The sequence below is a fragment of the Rousettus aegyptiacus genome, unplaced genomic scaffold (assembly GCF_014176215.1).
Source record: "Rousettus aegyptiacus isolate mRouAeg1 unplaced genomic scaffold, mRouAeg1.p scaffold_m13_p_6, whole genome shotgun sequence".
Lineage (NCBI taxonomy): Eukaryota > Metazoa > Chordata > Mammalia > Chiroptera > Pteropodidae > Rousettus > Rousettus aegyptiacus.
Genome location: NW_023416309.1, coordinates 63,566,347 through 63,585,954, shown reverse-complemented (window position 1 = coordinate 63,585,954; position 19,608 = coordinate 63,566,347). Strand labels below are relative to the sequence as shown.

Below are 19,608 nucleotides of genomic sequence, written 5' to 3'. Positions count from 1 at the left end.
CTACCAGATGTAGAATTCAAAACACTGGTTACAAAGATGCTCAATGAACTTAGGAGAAGTGTAGATGAACTCAGAACCTTAACAAAGAGATAAAAACATCAAAATGGAAATGGAAATTATAAAAGGGAACCAGTCAGAAGACTACATTATCTGAAATGAAGAATATATTAGAGGGAATCAACAGAGTGGATAAAAAGGAGGATCAACTCACCGATAATAGAGTATGGGAAAGCCATGGAAACCCAATCAGAATGGCAAGAAAAAAGAAGCCAAGACTATAATAATAATTTAAGGAGCCTATGGGACAAAATTAAATGTAAAAACATTCAGGTCATAGGAGTACCTGAAGGGAAACAAGAACTTGAGCTATTTAAAGAAACAATGATGAAAAACTTCCCTAACCTATTGAAGGAAATTGACATACAACCCCAGGAAGCTCGGAGAGTCCCAAGAAAAAGGAACCCAAAGAGGCCCACACCAAGGCATATCATAATTAAAATGCCAAAGCTGAAATGCAAAGAGAGAATCTTAAAAGGAGCAAGAGAAAAGCAGTTAGTTACCTACAGGGGAGCACCTATAAGACTGGCAGCTGATTTCTCAAAAGAAACTTTGTAGGATGGAAGGGCTTGGCACAAAATGTTCAAAGTGATAAAAACCCAGGATCTACCAAGAATACTTTATCTAGCAAAGCTATCATTTAGGGTTGAAGGACAAATAAAGAGCTTCCCAGACAAAAATAAGCTAAAGGAATTTATCAACACCAAGCTGCTATTACAGAAAATGTTGGAGGGACTTCTTTAAGAAGAATGAACATGTATCAAAATAATGAATAAAAAAATGGTAATAACTATTTCTATCAACAAGTACCTCAAATGGAAAAGAATTAAGTACTCTAACCAAAGGGTGGCCTAATGGATAAGGAAACAAGACTCATACACTTATGCTGCCTACAAGAGACTCACTTTAGAGTAGAAGGCACACAGACTAAAAAGAAGGAGATGGAAAAAGATATTGCCTTGGTGGACCTAGAGGGTATTGCACTAAATGAAATAAGTTAGATAAAGACAAATACATGATTTCACGTACATGCAAAATCCAAAGAACAAAACAACAACAACAAAAAATGAAAACAAACTCACAGATACAGAGAGTTTTTAAGGGCTACTAAATGGGAAGGGGTTGGGGAAATGGTGAAAAAGGGCAAAGGGATTAAGAAATACAAATGGATAGTTACAAAATAGTTATGGAGCCTATTTTCCTTATGTAGCAAAAGGAAAATAGTCAATAATGTAATACATATGTAAGGAGGAAGAGAGGTGCTAGATTTGTTGGGGTGATCACTTGAGCTCTAATCACTATGCTGTACAACTAAAACTAATATATTATTGTATACCAGCTATAATTTTAAAAAATCATTGAGTTGTACAATGTAAATACGAGCAACTAATTGTCTATTATATTTCAATAAAGTTGGAAAACAATTACAAAAAAAAAAAAGCATTCACCCTGAAAAGAATAATAATACTACTTTTCAACTAGGAAATTGACAAAAATGAAAACCCATTGCTGGTGAGAATGTGCAGTACTCTCCTGTACTGCTGGTGGGAAAGTAAGGTGGTACAATTGGGGGAAGACAGTTTGGTGATATTTATCAAAATCAGAAGCATACAGTTAATTTAACCTAAAAATCTCATTTCTAAGAAGCTGCCCAATAAATAAGTATGAGGATATTCATTATACCCGTTTTAGCACTGGTTGTAGTAAAAACAAATGAACAAGTAATATTGAAAATGGTGTCCCTCAACTGGGGCCATAGTAAATCAGTTATAGGACCACCATATGATGGAATATTCAGAAGGCATTAAAATGTGTGACCGAGATCTGGAAGTGTATTGTGGGAAGATCTTGATGCTGTCTTATTAAATGACAAGAAAAAATACAAAACAGTCTCAAGCGAAGACTATACACACTTTTTTTTTCTCTCTGAAAGAAAATACAAGGAACTGTTGACGTACTGTTTAAAGTTCTGGAGGAGTAAGGAGAGAGGATCATATTTTCATTTTGTATCTATTTTGTTTGAATGCTCAACTACATATTGTTCTTTTAAAAATAAAAGCAGGAGTTATCTGGGAGGGAAATCTGTTGAGACTTATTTTGTAGCCTATGTGGAGAATGTTTCATGTGTGCTTGAGAATACTATTTATTGTGCTGTTGTTGGGTGGAATATTCTATATACATCTGTTAGATCTAATTGATTTATACTGTTGTTCAAATCATCTATTTCCTTCTTGCTCTTTTGTCTGGTTGTTCTAGCCATTATTGAAAGTGGAGTATTGAAATATCAAAATACAACTGTACCACTATTTCTCCCTTCAATACTGTTGATTTTTTTACTTCATACACTTTGAGGGTCTGTTATTAGATATATAAAGGTTTATAATTGTTATATGCTCATGTTGTATATATCTTTTATTATTAATATCCTTCTTTTTCTCTTGAAACATGTTTTGATTGAAGTCTGTTTTGTCTAATATTAACGTAGCCACAGTAGCTCTTAGTTATTATTTGTTAAATATTTTTTAAATTAATAATTAATTTTTATGGTGACATTGGTTAACTGAATCGAATAAATTACAGCTGTACACTTTAACAGTAAGATATATATATATTTACACTGTGTGTTCACCTCTCATAGTTAGATTTCTTTCTCTCACCATGTATTTGACCTCCTTTACTCTGTCTACCTCCTCCCTCCTCCACCTACTTCTGGTAACCACTAGTCTATTGTCCACGTCCACGAGTTTCTGTTTGTTTGTCCTGTTCATTGGTTGCTTTTAGGTTTATATCCTACACATAAGTGATATCATGTGATTTTCAACTTTTTCTGTCTGGCTTATTTCACTTAGCATGATTATCTAGAGGTCCATCCATGTTGTCCCAAATGTCAGTATTTCATCTCTTCTTATGGCTGAGTAATATTCCATTGCATATATGTACCACAGCTTCTTTATCCAATCATCTATCATAGGACACTTTGGTTGCTTATGTGTCTTAACCACCATGAATAATGTTGCCATGGACATCAATATGTGCAAATCTTTTTGGATATGGGTTTTCAAGTCTTCAAGGTGAATACCCAGTAGAGGGACTGCTGGATCATATGGTAGATCAATTCTTAGTTTTATGAGGAACCTCCATACTGTGGCTGTACCAATTTTCAGTCCCACCAGCAGTATATGAGGATTCCTATTTCTCTGCATCTTCTCCAACATTTGTTATTACATGTCCTGTTGATTATAGCTATTCTAACAGGTGTTAGATGGTATCTCATTATGGCTTTCATTTGCATTTCCCTACTAGCTAGCAATGTTGAGAATCTTTCCAAATATTTACTGGCCATTTGTATGTCCTCTAGGGAGAAGTGTCTATTCAGGTCCTCTGCCCATTTTTGATTGGAATCTATTTGTTTGTTTGTTTGTTTGTTTGTTTGCTATTGTAATTGAGTTGTATGAGTTCTTTGTATATTTTGGATATTAGGCCCTTATCAGAGGTGTTGCTTGCAGATGTATTTTCCCATTTGGATGGTTCTCTCTTTACCTTGTTGATGATTTCTTTTGCTGAGCAGAAGCTTTTTTAGTTCAATGTAGTCCCATTCATTTATTTTATCTTTTACTCCCCTTGCTTTTGAGTCAAATTCATAAACTCCTCTTTAGGTCCAAAGTCCTTGAGTTTTGTTCCTATGTTTTCTTCTAAGCATTTTGTTGTTTCAGGTCTTATATTCAGGTCCTTAATCCATTTTGAGTTAATTTTGGTGTGTGGTGATAGACAACAGTCTAGTTTCATTCTTTTGCATGTGGCTTTCCAGTTTTCCCAGCACCATTCATTGAAGAAGCTTTCCTTTCTCCACTGTATGTTTTGGCCTTTTTTGTCAAAAATTATTTGCCCCTATAAATATGGGTTTACTTCTGGACTCTCGATTCTGTTCCACTGGTCTGTGTGTCTTTTTCTGCCAATAGCATGCTGTTTTCATTACTGTCGCTTTGTAGTATAATTTGAAGTCAGGCAGAGTGATGTCTCCAGCCTCCTTTTTTCTCAGGATGGCATTGCCAATTCGAGGTCTTCTGTGCTTTCAAACAAGTCTGATGACTTTTTTGTTCCATTTTTTTAAAAAATGCCGACAGGATTTTGATGGCAATTGCATTAAATCTGTATAATGCTTTAGGTAATGAGGTCATTTTAACTATGTTGATTCTTCCAATCCAAGAACACGGAATATCTTTCCATTTCTTTGTATCTTCTTTGTTTTCTTTTAATAGGGTCTTATAGTTTTCATTATGTAGGTCCTTCACATGTTTCCTTAGATTTATTCCTAAGTATTTTATTCTTGAAAAAATTATTTTTTCCACTTCTTTTTCTGACACTTTGTTATTAGAGTATAGGAACGCTATGAATTTTTGAATGTTGATTTTGTATCTAGAGACTTTACTGTATTTGCTTATTGTTTCTAGTAGTGTTCCTGTGGAGTCTTTAGGGTTTTGTTATATAGAGAATCATGTTATCTGCAAATAGTGACAGTTTGACTTCTTTGTTTCCTATTTGGATGCCTTATATATCTTTCGCTTGCCTTGTTGCACTCGCTAGGACCTCCAAAGTTATTTTGAAAAACAGTGGTGATAGTAGACAGCTTTGCCTTGTCCCTGATCTTAGAGGGAAGATTTTCAGTTTTTCACCATTATGTATAATGTTGGCTGAGGGTTTGTCATATATGGCCTATATTATGTTAAGATACTTTCCTTGTATACCGATTATGTTAAGTGTTTTGATCATAAAGGAATGCTCTATATTGTCAACGGCTTTTTCTGCATCTATTGATATGATCACATGATTCATATTTTTTAATTTGTTTATGTGGTGTATCACATTAATTGATTTGTGTATGTTGAACCACCCCAGTGCCCCTGGGATGAAGCCCACTTGATTGTGGTATATGGTCTTTTTAATATGTTGCTGTATTTGGTTTGCTAGTATCTTATTTAGGATTTTTGCATCTGTGTTCATGAGAGATATTGGTATGTAGTTTTCTTTTTTAATGTTATTTTTACAAGGTTTTGGTATCAGGGTGGTATTGGCCTTATAAAATTAGTCGGGAAGCATTGGCTCCTCTTTGATTTTTTGGAAGAGTTTGAGAATAGGTATTAAATCTTCTTTGAATGTTTGGTAGAGTTAACTGGTGAAGCCATTGGTCCTGGACTTTTACTTTTTGGTAGGTTTTAGATGATTGTTTCTATTTCCATACTGCTGATTGCCCAATTTAGATTTTCCATATCTTCTTGATTCAGTCGAGGAAGGTTGTGTTTTTCTAAGTACTAATCCATTTCTTCTAGGTTATTAAATTTGGTGTTATGTACTTTTTCTTAGTATTCTTGTATGATCCTTTGTATTTCTGCAGTGTTTGTCATAATTTCCCCTCTTTCATCCCTAATTTTGTTTATTTGTGTCCTTTCTCTTTTTAGTGAGTCTAGCCAGGAGTTTGTCAATTTTATTAATTTTCTCAAAGAACCAGGTCTTTGTCGCATTTATTTTTTTCTGTTGTTTTTGTTTTCAATTTCATTTATTTCTGTTTTAATTTTGATAATTTCATTTCTCTTGGTGACTTTAGGCTTCATTTGTTCTTCCTTTTCTAGTTCTTTAAGATGAAGCATTAGGTTATTTCTTTGGGCTCGTTTTTGTTTTTTGAGATAGGCCTGTAATGATATGAACTTTGCTCTTATGACCGCTTTTGCCGTGTCACAAAAGTTTAGATATGTTATACTATGATTATCCTTCATTTCTATTATGTATCTCTTGATCTCTATTTTTATTTCTTCTCTGCTGCAGTTATTCTTCAGTAGCATGTTGTTTAATCTCCATGTATTTGTGCTTCTTCCTGCTTTCTTTTTGCAGTTGATCTCTAGTTTCAAAGCATTATGATCAGAGAATATGGTTGGTATGATTTCAACACTCTTATATTTGTTGAGGCCTTCTCTGTGTCCCATATGTGATCGAATCTTGAGAATGTTCCATGTGCACTAGAGAAGAATATATAAGCAGCTGTTTTGGGATGGAAGGCTCTGTAAATGTCATTTATGTCCAGTTGATCTAATGTGTCATTTAAGGATATTATTTCCTTATTGAATTTCTGTTGGATGATCTGTTCATATCCAACAGTGGGGTATTTAGGTCTCCTTCTATGAAAGTGTTTAGTTCTGTTTCTCTCTTTAGTTCTATTAGTAATTGCTTTACATATTTCGGGCCTCCCTGATTGGGAGCATAGATATTCATAAGTGTTATATATTCTTGGTGCATGATTCTCTTTATCATTATGAAGTGTCTCTCAGTATCTTTATCTTTTTTATTTTGAAGTCTATTTCATCCAATATTAGTACCGTTACTCCCGCTTTTCTCTGAATGCCATTTGCTTGAAATATCATTTTCCACTCTTTACTTTGAGTCTGTATTTGTCTTGGAGGCAGCATATGGTTGAGTTTTGTTTTTTGATCCATTCTGCAACTCTGTGCCTTTTTATTGATGAGTTCAGTCCATTTACATTTAGGGTGATTGTTAAAATATGAAGTCTTATAACCATTTTATCCTTTGCTTTCTGGTAGCTCGGTGTTTCCATTGCGTCCTTGCCTTTGTGTTTCCGTTTTCTTTATTTTGGTTGGCTTTTGTGAGTGTTCTCTCTGGTTCTTCTTATTTTATGTTATATACTTCAGTTTAGAATCTTTGGCGTGTGGTTACCATTACGAATATGTAAAGGATAATTATATATATACAATTGTCCATTTTCTTCTGCGTGTGCCTTATCTCCATTCCCCTTTGTGAATCTGGATCTTTGAATCCTCCCCTCCTCAGTCATTGTTGTCTCATTTTGTCCCTATGTATGCTGAACATTCATTACTATCTTGCTATAGCAATTCTCATTATTTAAGCTTATAATGCCTTGTTCTTAGTAAAGGTTACACTCCTCTGCTTCTATTTGCCTGATAGTCACTTTACTCCTAATTATGTATTTTATTTTATTATATTTTTTGTCATTTCCTGTAGTACAGGCCTTGTAGTGGAGAATTCCCTCAAGTTTTGTATGTTTGTAAAGGTCTTAAATTTCTCTTTCATATCTAAAGTAGAACTTAGCTGGATATATTATTCTAGGCTGGTAGTTTCTTTCACTTAATAGTTTAAATATTTGATTCCATTCCTTTCTGGATTGTAAGGTCTGTGTTGAGAAGTCCGACGATAATCTCAGGTGTTTTCCTTTATTTACTACCGTTTTCTTCTCCTTGGCTGCCCTGAGAATTTTCTTTGTCATTGATTTTTGATAACTTTAATACAATGTGTCTTGCTGAAGGCCTTTTTGGGTCGAGATAATTGGGTGTTCTGTTGACTTCTTGAATTCCAAGTTCCAGCTCATTCCTTAATTTTGGGAAATTCTCTTCCCCTATTTGTCTGAGAATACTTTCTAGTTCCTGCTCCTTTTCCTCGCCTTCGATAATGCCCATTATTCTTATGTTTCCTCTCATGATGGTATCAGCTAGTTCTTGTATTTCTCTTTCATTATTTATCATTCTTCGGTTTCTCTCTTCCTTCTGATTTATTTCTAAATTTCTGTCCTCGAGATCACTGATCCTTTCCATCATTTGATTGACTGTACTTCCCAAGCTTCTATTTCATTTTTCAACTCTTGCAGTGTGTTTTTTTATCTCCAGAAGATCTATTCTGTTCTTTTTGAGGGTTTAATCTTTTTTGCTCTTCTCATGTAGTTGTTTTTCAGTTCCTAAAATTGTTGATATGACTTGTTTCACAACTCACTGAATTTTTTCAGAACTACCTTCCTGAATTCTCTGTTATTTAAGTTGCATATGTCTATGTATGTAAGCTTATTTTCTGGTGATTTTTCTTTTTCTTTCTGAGATGCCTTGTCACCTTGGTTGTTTATGGTGTTTATTGAACTATTTCTACACCTGGGCATTAATGGAAGTGTTTTCTGCTTTTTTTTTTTTTAAGAAGATTTATTATATAAAGGTCTCTTTAGCCTGCCTCAAAGAAGGTGCTTTTCTTTTGGTTTACAGGAGGTGGTGTCTAAGCCTCTTGGAGTCCTGCTTTATATAAAGCCTTAATAATGCCTTTTTATTTTCATGTAGATATTTAATCACACTCGCTACCCTCAGTTTCAGTCTTTGTCAGTGTTAGCAACAGTTTTGTTAGCATTTGTTAAGATTTCCCTGAGGCACTACAGTGTTTGTCTCAGAGGATGTGGGGCGAAGGGCCCTGTAGGTTGGGGATGGGGCCTGCTGTTCAGCCTCGGTTTTGCAACTGCAGCCAGTAAAAGTCAACTGTTGTTTCTCTGCTGTCCTCCTTCTCTGCTTTCTGCCCTGATGACTGGACCCAGCTGCTGGCTTTGTGGAACTCGCAAATCTCCCCGACAGGGGTGTTCAGAGACTCACTGCACCTTCTCTCTTCCCTTTCCTCCTACAGGGAGTTCTGGAAGCTTCAAGAGGCAGCTTCTTTCTTTTTCCCAGTCCATCGCCTGACATCTGGAGTTCTGACCTGTGGTAGTTCTTATGCGCAGATCCCCTGCTCAGACTTGCTGGCATGCAGTTTGGGTTTTTTTTGTTGTTGTTGAGTTTTAAATGTTCACCTATTGTAGTTTCAAGGGGAGAGATCTGGACATGTCTATCACTCTACCATGTTTCTCCAAAAAACCGAATATATTTTTTTAATCTTTTAAGTTTCAATATATTTGTGTCTTTGGTTCTAAAGTGAATCTCTTAAACACAGCATGTAGTTGGATTTTTTAAAAATCTATTCTGCCAATCTGTCTTTTCATTAGTAATTTTGAACTATGTGCATTTAAAGTAATTACTATTAGGGAGGGACTTATTTCTGCCATTTTGTTATCCGTTTTCTGTTTGCTTTGTAGCTTTTGTAAAACTTCATTAATTTATTTTTTCATGGTGACATTGGTTATTTTTATAGCTTTTTGGCCCCTCATTTCCTGCTTTACTATCTTTTGTGTTTAGTTAATTTTTCTATAGTGAAATTCTTTGTTTCTCTTCTAATTTTGCCATGTGTATATTCTATAGCTACGTTCTTTGTGGTTGCTGTGTAGATTACATTGACTGTCCTAAAGTGTATTCTACTTGGTATTGAGCTTCTTGGAAGTGCAGATTCATATTTTTTCATAAATTTTTTCAGCAGTTATTTCATCAAATATTCTTTCTACCCTTTCCCCTACCTCCTCTTTTCTCCTCAGATTGCCACAATGTACATGTTGGTCCACTTGATGAAGTCCCACAGATCCCTTAGGCTCTGTTCAGTTTTCTTTATACTTTCTTTCTGTTCTCAGACTTGTTCATTTTAATTGTCCTCTCTTAAAGTTCACTCATTCTCTCTTCTACTTGCTCAGGTATGATTTTGAACCCCTCTGGTGTATTTTTCATTTCCGTTACTGTACTTTTTAGTTTCAGAAATTTGAAAATTATTTCTATTCATTGATTGATATTTTTATTTTGTTTATATATCAATTTCCTGCCTTTGCCCATGTTTTCCTTCAGCACTTTGAGCATCTTTAAGACAATTGCCTTAAAGTCTTGGTCCAGTAGGAAGCCCATCATCTGGGCTTATTCAGGTATGTCCTCTGGGGATTTATTTATATTTTTGAATACCAAAGAAAAATATGTGACTTCTTTAAATCTACTGGAAGCCACTTCAGCAAGTGGTGGTTAAAAAATGCCAACCTGCATGCTTCCATGCTGTACCAGAAATGTGGGTTGTCTTTCCCACAGCTGCCAGCTGCAGGCTGGGTGGATTGGTGATGGAGAGCTACCACTGAACTGATGGCTAAAATTGACCAAAATTATCTCATTTGCCAGCCACTACTCTCCTGAAAACTTTAAGCATTCAGATAAGTTCCAGAGTTCCAAAATAGTCACTTCAGAGTTTCTGCCAGTACAGTTGTCCAGATGGAAAGATGGATTCCTGGCACTTACTACTCTGCCATTTTTATGGATTTCACGCATACACTACTCATCATTTTGTTCTCTGGTTAAACTCTCTTGGGAAGCCCTTTAAGTTAGATTGCTTAGTTCTTTATTTCTCTAGCTTCTTATACTTTTTTTGTGGCATTCTTCATAGTTCATCTGTCTTCTCCACTAGACTGCTTCAGGAAGACAAGAACCATGTCTGTCTTGCTTTTTGCTGTCTCTCCAATGTCTGGTACATGGGGGATATATAATGTTTCATGAACAAATTAATTAAAGCAAATTAACCTGAGAAGGATAGCATCTTTCAACAGGGGTACTGTTTAATTAGTTACAATGTATAGCACAGTTCTGACACAAGGCAAACAAAAGGAGTTATAATTAATAGTTCCTATGGTAATCTACAGTGACGTATACTATACATGATCCCTGTCCTGTGGAATTTACTCTGGCTCTACTAATAATTTACAATTCAGGAGAAAAGTTGTCCAGGTCAGGTGTGAGCACTGTAGGCAGGATCCTCCAGGCCCATCTCTTCAGAGAGATGCTGTAGCGTGTGTGATTTCATGCCCAGTGGGCCACTCCCAGGGCTCTGAATAGTGAGGACACGTAGCTCACATGGCCTGTCATTTTGAAGGTGTTTTTGTTTTCTTTCATATCTGACCAGGTGCAGACCCACAAGCCTTACATTGTGACCTTCGACCTTGCAGACCCTGGGGCCATAGTTGCAGCAACATCCGAAATCTTGCAGTGCTTTGGCTATGTGGATGTGCTCATCAACAATGCCGGGATCAGCTACCGCGGTGCTATCATAGACACTAGCACAGATGTGGACAAGAGAGTCATGGAGACAAACTACTTTGGCCCGGTTGCTCTAACAAAAGGTAGCAGTCTTGGATTGAAAGGAAAAAAAGCACTAATATGTTGGCTTTTTTTTTTACTTCGCTTGGTTCCTCGTTTGTTAAATGACCTGTCTCCATCCTCTATTTTACCCTGGAAAAGGTACTGTCATTACAGCTTGAGTATTTGCTTTTTCCACTTATTTTCATTTTCTTTATCTGCTTCATAGCCTTAAATCAAGATGCTCTCCTCACTGACAGCTTCATTTGTACAGCATTGCTTCCATTTCCTCTTAGAGGTGTTTACAAACCCCTACAAAGTGGAGATATTCTCATGTCCAGGTACAGATTTCACTCCAAGGGAAAGAATCTGCCTAGGAAAGGGAACTGAGCTGGCAGTTCTTATTGATTAGGCTCCTGTCTGCCTTATTCTCCTCCCCGATCCTCCTGTCTGCTGGCCTGCTGGAAGTCTGCAGGAGGCCTGAGAGTTCCAACAAAACATGGCTTTCCCCCACCGCAGGGCTTTCACTGTACACCTTCTTTGTTCCAACAAAATCTAATAAGTGAGGTTGCCTCCTCTCAGTGTTAGGTGCGGTGACCAAAAGAAAAGTCGTCTTCTAAAGTCCCTGACTTCTTTCCTTAGCTCTTCTGCCCTCCATGATCAAAAGGCGACATGGCCACATCGTTGCAATCAGCAGCATCCAGGGCAAAATCAGCATTCCTTTTCGATCAGCGTGTGAGTACTTCCTTCTCCCTCCCCCAAATATTTTTCTTTTTGTTTTTTTCTGATTATAAAAATACCACATTTACTATTCAGAATTCAGACAGAGAAACAGTACAGAATGTGAAGGAACTTCATCAGAAAGTGTTCTGAGAAGAATGCCTCCCAGCTCTACTCCTTAGACCTTGTATATGACCTTGTGCAGGTGTCATGACCACTTTGTACCCCAGTCCTCATCTGCAGAATGGAGACAGGGGCACCCTTAGAAGGCCACTAGAAAGATGAGTTAGTCTATTAGCTCTGTGAGCAAAGTGCCTGGAGCAGTGCCAGGCACCTAAGTACCATCGAACCTGTTAGCCGCAATTATCAATTACCATTGTCCCACAGGTACTATCACTTCATCACTTTTGCCATATGCCTCCAAACTTTTTTCTACATACGATCAAACAGAAAAATGGTGTCACATTATGCATAGTTTTGTGGCTTGTTTATTCTACTTGACATGTCTTTTACATCAGTATATATAGATTTAACTAATCTTTTTAAATAGGTATATAGTAATTCGTTGAATGGATATATGACATAATTTATTTAGATATTTTCATGGGTTTTTTGAGAATTTTTTTCCTGTAAGTCTCTGACCATTAACAATGATGTGCTATATAGACCATCCTTAAGTATTTATATCTCTAGGCACTCATGGGAGTTTCAGTAAGATAAATCCCCCAAAGTAGAAATAATAGGTAGGATGAAATAATTAAAACTGCCGAATTGACCTCCAGCTCACACTCTTACATCCATGTATGCAAATGTCTGTGCCAAAATTTTGAAATATCATTTCATTTATCTGTCTGCTCTCATGTTATACCAGCAAGCAAACAGAATATAGTTTTCTTTAGTTAAAAGATTTTAAAGGTAGCTTCACAAACTGTCCTAGTAACTCCTTTTTTTGCTTCACTCTCTGGATGTAAATGCTGACTTATAACCAACTCATCTGCTCTCACCACCTCTAAATGCTAGATTCAGCCACACCCAGCTGACTTGGCAGAGAAGGAAGGGAGAGCAGAGCTGCTTCAGCACTTTGAAAGGACAGAAACAGACATCCAGCTGAATGATAAGGTGTAGCCAACTGTCTGAACTGGAAATGTAACAAACAGAAACTTACTCTTTCTCTCTGAGCCCAGCTCTACCTTTTGGTTTTAGTTGTGTGTCCTCGGGCAAGCTGTTTAATTTGTCTGACCCTCCGTTTCCTTTCTTATGAGACTTATAGTCATCTTACATGCTTCACAAAGCTGTTTTAAAGATGAAACAAGACAAATGGAGATGAAAAGTCCTTCGTAAATTGTAAAGCACTGTATCTATGTTTGTTTCTATGGTTGTTACTTCTCTTTCAACTCCAGTAGCATAGAGCATAGGACAGCCATCTAAGACTGCTCAAATAACTGTGTGTGTGTGTGTGTGTATAATCACGAATAATAAAACAAATGAGGTAAACTGTTAGCAATAGGTAAATTAGGATAAAGGCTATACCATGTTCTTTGCACTAAATTATTTCCAAGCTTTATTTTGGTTTAATCTGAGTTTTGTTCTCTACTTGGCCTGTGACTAAAGTAAGGCACACATGGCTGGTCTGGGTACTTTATAATGACCAGACTGAGTGTGGCAGTGCCTCCTGGGCACATCAGTGAACACTGAGGAACAGTCTTTTCATCTATAAAATGGGAGAACAGTTTTTTCTCCCTCACACTGCTTTCGTGAGGACGAAGTGAAGTGATTGCGGTGGTGTATTTTGCAATGTGCCTTGTAGACAGGAGGGGCAAGTACTGTAACATCAGTATGTTGATTTAGGTCAGCATAGCCTGGCTAAGGACCTCCAGCTTGAGAGCTTTGGGAGACTCATTGTCAGGGTGCAGCCTTCTATTCTGAGGACTCCCAGGATGACTCCCTTTTCTCAGTCCTTGGGCCTGGGCAGCATTCCTGGAATTATGGGTGACAGGAGCAGTTCTCTCCACATACCTACCCACAGACTGTTCATCCAGCCCCCAGCAACTTTCCCTAAACCAAAGGAGCTGGCCCTAGAAGGCACGGTAGCAAGTTCAGACACTGTTGAATTTCTCATGTGACTCTCTGTGACACTCCTGGGTTTGTTTCCCTTCCTATTTTATTGGCTGATGGCTCCCCCTTTGCGAAGGCTAAAACATTTAGAGGAAACTAATTTTTCAATGGAGATACTGTGTGTTTCCCAAGAATGTCATTGAATGGTCACTGTATCTCCCTTCAGAGTACCTTTCACCATGATTTTTAGCCATCACTGAAGAACAGAGGTGCCTCCATTTCTTGGAGGTGGAACAAGCTCAATAACTGTTCCAGATGAAAAGCCACTTCATGGAAGTTTGTCATATGAGATATGTAAGAGAACCAGCCTCAGATTTTTTACACACACATCCCATGCGTGCATGGGTACTCACTTGTTGCACAGCTTCAATGACAAAACCTGGAAACAACCCATGAAAGTCAACTGATGGGGCCAGTTCTATAGTCTTACGACCCATGGAGGAGCATGGAGGGTCTGCATGGCTGGCATGGAGGCTGTCCAGTCTGTGTCACCAGGTGAAGAAAGCTACTTGCAGGAATAATATGAACAGTATGAGCTCATTTTTATTAGAAAATTTACTTATATGTAAAATCACACATATGTACATAAGATATATAAAAAATATGTCCTGACAGACTGTTAGCATTGGTTACTTTTGGAGAATGTAATTGGAAGGCAGGGCTTCAACTTTTTTGCTTTATATCTCTCTGTACGATTTGAATATTTTACCCATTAGGTATTAAGTTTTTTTGTTAGGGCTTTTTTTTTTTTTTTTTTAAATCTTTTAAAGTGGAATAATTTCTGACATAAAACTTGCAGGAAAAATACAAAGAACTCCCAAGTACCCTTCATGCAGATTCCCCAGTTGTTAACATTTTACCATATTTGTTTTATCATACTCTGTGTGTGTATACGCATATGCGTGTATTTAAATTTTAAATTTTTTCTTTCCTGAACCATTAGGAGAAAGTTGAAGACATGATGCTCTTTTCCTCCTGGGTGTTTGCTAAGAACAAGGATACACTGTACTTCTCTAAATCAGGAGGAAAACATTGCTATAATACCATAGAAATCTTATATTATAAAACCTTTTTTTTTTTTAATAAAAGAGAATGAATGGGCACGAACGTGTGGGCTTGTTCCAGGCCATGTCCCAGCACCAGCTCACTCACCTGCCTCTGGCCATCAACCTTTGCAGATTCTGCCTCCAAACATGCAACCCAGGCGTTCTTTGACTGTCTCCGTGCCGAGATGGAACAGTATGAGATTGAGGTGACCGTAATCAGCCCTGGCTACATCCACACCAACCTCTCTCTAAATGCCATCACTGCTGATGGTTCCAAATATGGAGGTGAGGCCCCAGTTTCTCTTTTATTTTGTGAAAAGCTGTTGGTCAGCCACCGTGAGACATTCTGCTCTTACCTGATAAATCTTTACTTATTCATTCAAATATAACTTTTAAAATGAAAAACTTACATATGGGTGTTAGTTTTATATACTGTTGAGTAATTTTCATTTACCATGAACCAGCCCTTCACAGTTATCAGGGCAGGGCCCCCGTAGGTCAGGACTTTGAAGACTGGAAAGGAAGTCGCCAAACGAAATACCACCAGACTTCCACCTAACCCATTCTCATTGAATTAAAGTAAAGATAAGGTGAATTAACTTCAAGGAAACTATGGGTTGCTTGACCCCAGAAGTTCGCCACCCACTGTGCTTCAGAAGTAACTGAATTCAGGATACTCAAAGCAGAGAGCCCAGTCTTCTGAGGGGAGGTGAGTGCACCAGTCTCAGAATCTACATATTGATTCAGCCAAACAATGCTGAGATGACCTGCAGTTACCACTAGTGGACTTAACAGCCTGTCCCAAGCATGCAGGCAGGCTTAGGCCAAGCAGAGATCCAGGCTCTTGCCTCCCAGGTTAGTTGACCCACCTGAATTATTGCTTTGGGAGCTGGCTCTACTTTCCCAAGCTTGAACGGGGCCCGCCCACCCTGAGTACTGTCCTTTAAGTCCTGCCTCCCTGGATGTGATCTCTTGGGCCTGTGCTGTGGCATCACCAAGGTCCTCCTAGTCCTACACCTCACCCCAACCAGACCTGAAGTAAGGCTGTCCAGGCACTGGGTGGCAGCTGCTCTCATTCAGCACAAGTCAGTAGAAACCAGAGGCATAGATTCAGAGAGATTCGTATTTATATTATTTATACGTAAAATAATCTTTTAAAAAAATTCCCTCAGTGTTATTTAAAAAGAAGCAACAATAAGAAACCTCCTGGTCTTTCATGTTAATGAAAACACAGTGAAAACAGATACTGGTGAGGAAGCTCAGACAATTTGGACAATTTGCGAATGGTTTCAAATGGTCTATGCTAATGGCTTCTCCTCTATGCCTGTCACTTTGTTGGCAAAATTGTCAGATTACTAGGGAAGAAGAAACATCAGTTGTTGTTAACTAGCCTAACACTTCCTAAACTCCCTGCAGCTATTTAATGTCTAAAACAAACCTAAGATTTCTTCTGCTTGCTATCCAGTTAACACATGACGTGGGGAACTGTGACATCTCTTCTGACTCACTTCTTCACTTTCATTTTAGTGAGCTCGTAGTACATTTGGGGATCATAGTCTTTTCCTACTTCCTACCTGGGAGACCTCAAGCCAGGTTACCCAAGATTAATTGATGGCACAACATCCGTAGTCATTGCTTGTTTCAAAAAGCAAAACTTGTCAAGATCAAGAAGCTCCTCCTCATCTGTCACGTGGGAGACTAACTCTGGGCTGGTCTTCATCCTCTGTCATGGACCAGCAGCTCTGAGCACTGACTAGGGCCCTGTCTCCCTTATTCCTATCTACAACCCACATCTCTTTTACCCCAGCTCATGCACACTGAACCACAGAATGGGTCCTCATTTCCTTTAAGTATGAAAGAGTCAAGGAAGGTGGTATACCACCTGCCTCCTGACAGACTGGAAGGAGCTTCATGATATGAAATCCAGCAAGCCAACCTGATGATGATTCACATCAGCTAAACTCAAGAGAGAGACTCTCCTTCCAAGTTCATGTGTTTCTTTTATTTATTTTAGTTATGGACAAGACCACAGCACAGGGCCGAAGGCCTATGGATGTGGCCCGAGATGTTCTGGCTGTTGTGGGGAAGAAAAAGAAAGATGTGATCCTGGCTGACCTGTTGCCTTCCTTGGCCATTTATTTGCGAACTCTGGCTCCTGGGCTCTTCTTCAGCCTCATGGCCTCTCGAGCCAGAAAGGAGCAGAAATCCAAGAACTCCTAGTGCTGCAACAGAACTGGGGCAGGAAGTAGCACCTGCCTGGGAATGGCTGCTCTACACGGGAGAGCTGCATTTGTTGAGACTTTACTGGATCTTTATCTCACAGGTAGGAAAGACAGAGATACACATCTTCAGATCCCCGGCAAGGACCCTGCTGGCAGATAATTGGAAACAAAATAGGCAACAGGCTTTTCTTCTCAAGAGTGAGGGGTAACAGTTAAGGAATAAATATGGAATGGGGTTTTAATGCTAAGAATATGAAATAAATGAACAGTAAGAGTCGTAGTCCTCAAGGACTAGAAGAATTATGTTTCCTTTGAATTCCAGACTCTGCCAGCTCCTAGAAATGTTTCAGTCTTTAACATCAGAAGACATCCTGATATCACCTTGACCCTGTTGTTTTCATATTTAACTTATCCAAGACCATTTACCTAATTGTTTTTGACGGAGTCTACTTCCAGTACTCAAGGGAGAAGGCTGTAGTTTTAAGAAGTCATTCATATTCCCCCATTTCCAGGTTCCTACAATATCTCATTCAACACAGGATATGGGCTAATATGTGATTGATCATTTGACATATCCCAAGTGACACCAGCTTTAGTACCTAAAAGGTGTTGCCCAGTTTCCATAGACTCTCACTCAAAGCCCTATAGGTTCAGGCACCACTCCAACCAGAAGATGAATTTACTAAGGAGCCAGCAGCCAAAAGGGAGAGGAAAATCCCACATGGCATCATTATCCTCTAGAAAATAATATTCAGAAACTCATGTGGGGAGGGGTTCTAAAGAAGCATGTGGTCCCTGGTAGAAGCAGCCCATTTGTTAGCTATGACGGCTGGAGCATAGCCAAAAAGGATGCCTGCATCCACCTTTCTGAGGTTCATTGAGTAAGTCAACTCCATACTTGAAGTTTAGGATGAAATTTCTCCCATTATTGATGCCAACAATGGAAATTGTGGGTCCATTGTGTAGGCTTCCCCAAGTTGGAGTAAAAATCTCCTAGCATATTATACTGGTACCTTACATGTGTCCTAATTCTAGACGTAATGGAACTTGTATTTTAAACAGCTACCTACAAAATAAAACAAAAATGGCCAAAGCCAGCCTATGAGTTGGGTGTTCAAGGCTCTTGAGTTTCCTGAGAGTAGGAGAGCAAGTAGATGATTAGGTCTGGTGACCTATCCCAGCTCCCAACAGGGCTTGGACACTGCAGGAGCCCACAGTTGGAATGTAGATATAGACATGATGGGTGGCTTTTCACTATCCACGGAAACCATCTACCTTCTTCCTGACATGGAAGAGAAAGGGCTCCTTAGGGTTCATGTCAGGGAAGAGTCAGATTTGAGACAGCAGCCACCGCCATGCTAAAGCCTATCCCAAGTATGAGGTCTAATAAAATTGCAGAATGCATAGCAGGTCCTCAGTAAAAGGCAGTGATAGAGGAAGCTGTCTCTGTAAATGGGAATGAGAGAATATCTCTCCTTGGACACTTGCTGGCTGGCACTTTAGAAAGGACCCATGTCCAGGTGTTGTCCTTTATTCTCTATTAAATAAAATTGTCAGCAACAGGAGACCAATGTGATATACTACCCTCTGAGGAATGCAAGTTTAGCAAGCGCATACTCCTTCATCAAAAGACAGCAACAACTATGCTGCTGAGGTTATTGGTTTTGGAGCCATTGTGATAGTGGCTAGAAGCCTGCCAAGTCCAGACTCCCAGGTGTGGGTTGGGACATAGAACTTAGAGCAGACACAAAGGGTCTCTTAACCTAGATATGACACTTGATTCATGTCCAGATACCACTGAATATTTATTTACCTAACATTTAAAAAAACTCAACTCACTTGCTGTACATTAAAAACTTCATATTCTACCATATAAATAGAAAATAATGTAATACAGAACCATTAAAATCAACTAGATTCACTGTCTGCCAAAGGCTGAGTCTGAAGCACAGCTGCTCTTGAAGAGAATGGCAATGTCAAAGGTATTAAAGATGTGCTTGCACCACACAGATGCTCAGAGACTAGGAAGAGGACTAAAAAGGGCCAGTGATTCAGGGTTCATTGATGTCCATGTTGCACCAATAGCCATCTCAGGTCTCTCTGGAGTTATATGCCCCTGGAGAGAACCTGGGTAAAGGTGGGGCTTGTTGAGACTTGGATGGCAGCACAGCACTTTCCTGCTCTTGTGACTTGGATGGCAGCACAGCACTATCCTGAGGACAAGTGCACCGCACACAAGAGCACTCCAAAAAGGGGAGCTGGGCCAGGACTGGCCTTGGCCTTTCATTCTTAGAGTCTCAACCTACATTTGAATATGAACACCTGCCACCAGGGGTAGTGGTATTATTGCTGTTCCAATTTCTCTTTTGTCCTCAAGTGTTGTTTTTCCATCTCTTTCATCCCTGAATTCTACTGGGTAGATTTGAAAAGCACAATTCTGAATTAGTTCTGCCTTCGCATGAAGTTCAAAGGCACTTTCCACTTTACTCCTTCAGACTCTTGGTGTTTCACTGGTCTAAGGGTGGAAGCAAGCTGTCTTGTGCTTCATGCCAAAATCATTCTCCCCTTACAAAACCTAGTTTTTCCAGACAGCACTACTGTGCATCTATCTGTGCACTACTGAGTGGCTGTAGCTCACACATGACT

General features: G+C 38.7%; 1 protein-coding gene across 6 annotated transcripts in view; it reads left to right on the top strand.

Annotated features, from left to right (window-relative positions):
* Positions 1-18,067, top strand: part of DHRS7B (dehydrogenase/reductase 7B) — a 55,315-nt gene extending 37,248 nt beyond the window's left edge. For all 6 annotated transcript variants that reach the window (XM_016137597.2, XM_016137598.2, XM_016137600.2 and 3 more), the window contains 4 exons: positions 10,687-10,903; positions 11,502-11,594; positions 14,873-15,025; positions 16,755-18,067. In XM_016137597.2, coding sequence (XP_015993083.2) covers positions 10,687-10,903; positions 11,502-11,594; positions 14,873-15,025; positions 16,755-16,960 — 669 coding nt within the window. In that variant the 3' untranslated portion in view covers positions 16,961-18,067. The remainder of the gene's footprint in view (positions 1-10,686; positions 10,904-11,501; positions 11,595-14,872; positions 15,026-16,754) is intronic.
* The last annotated feature ends 1,541 nt before the right edge of the window (positions 18,068-19,608 follow it).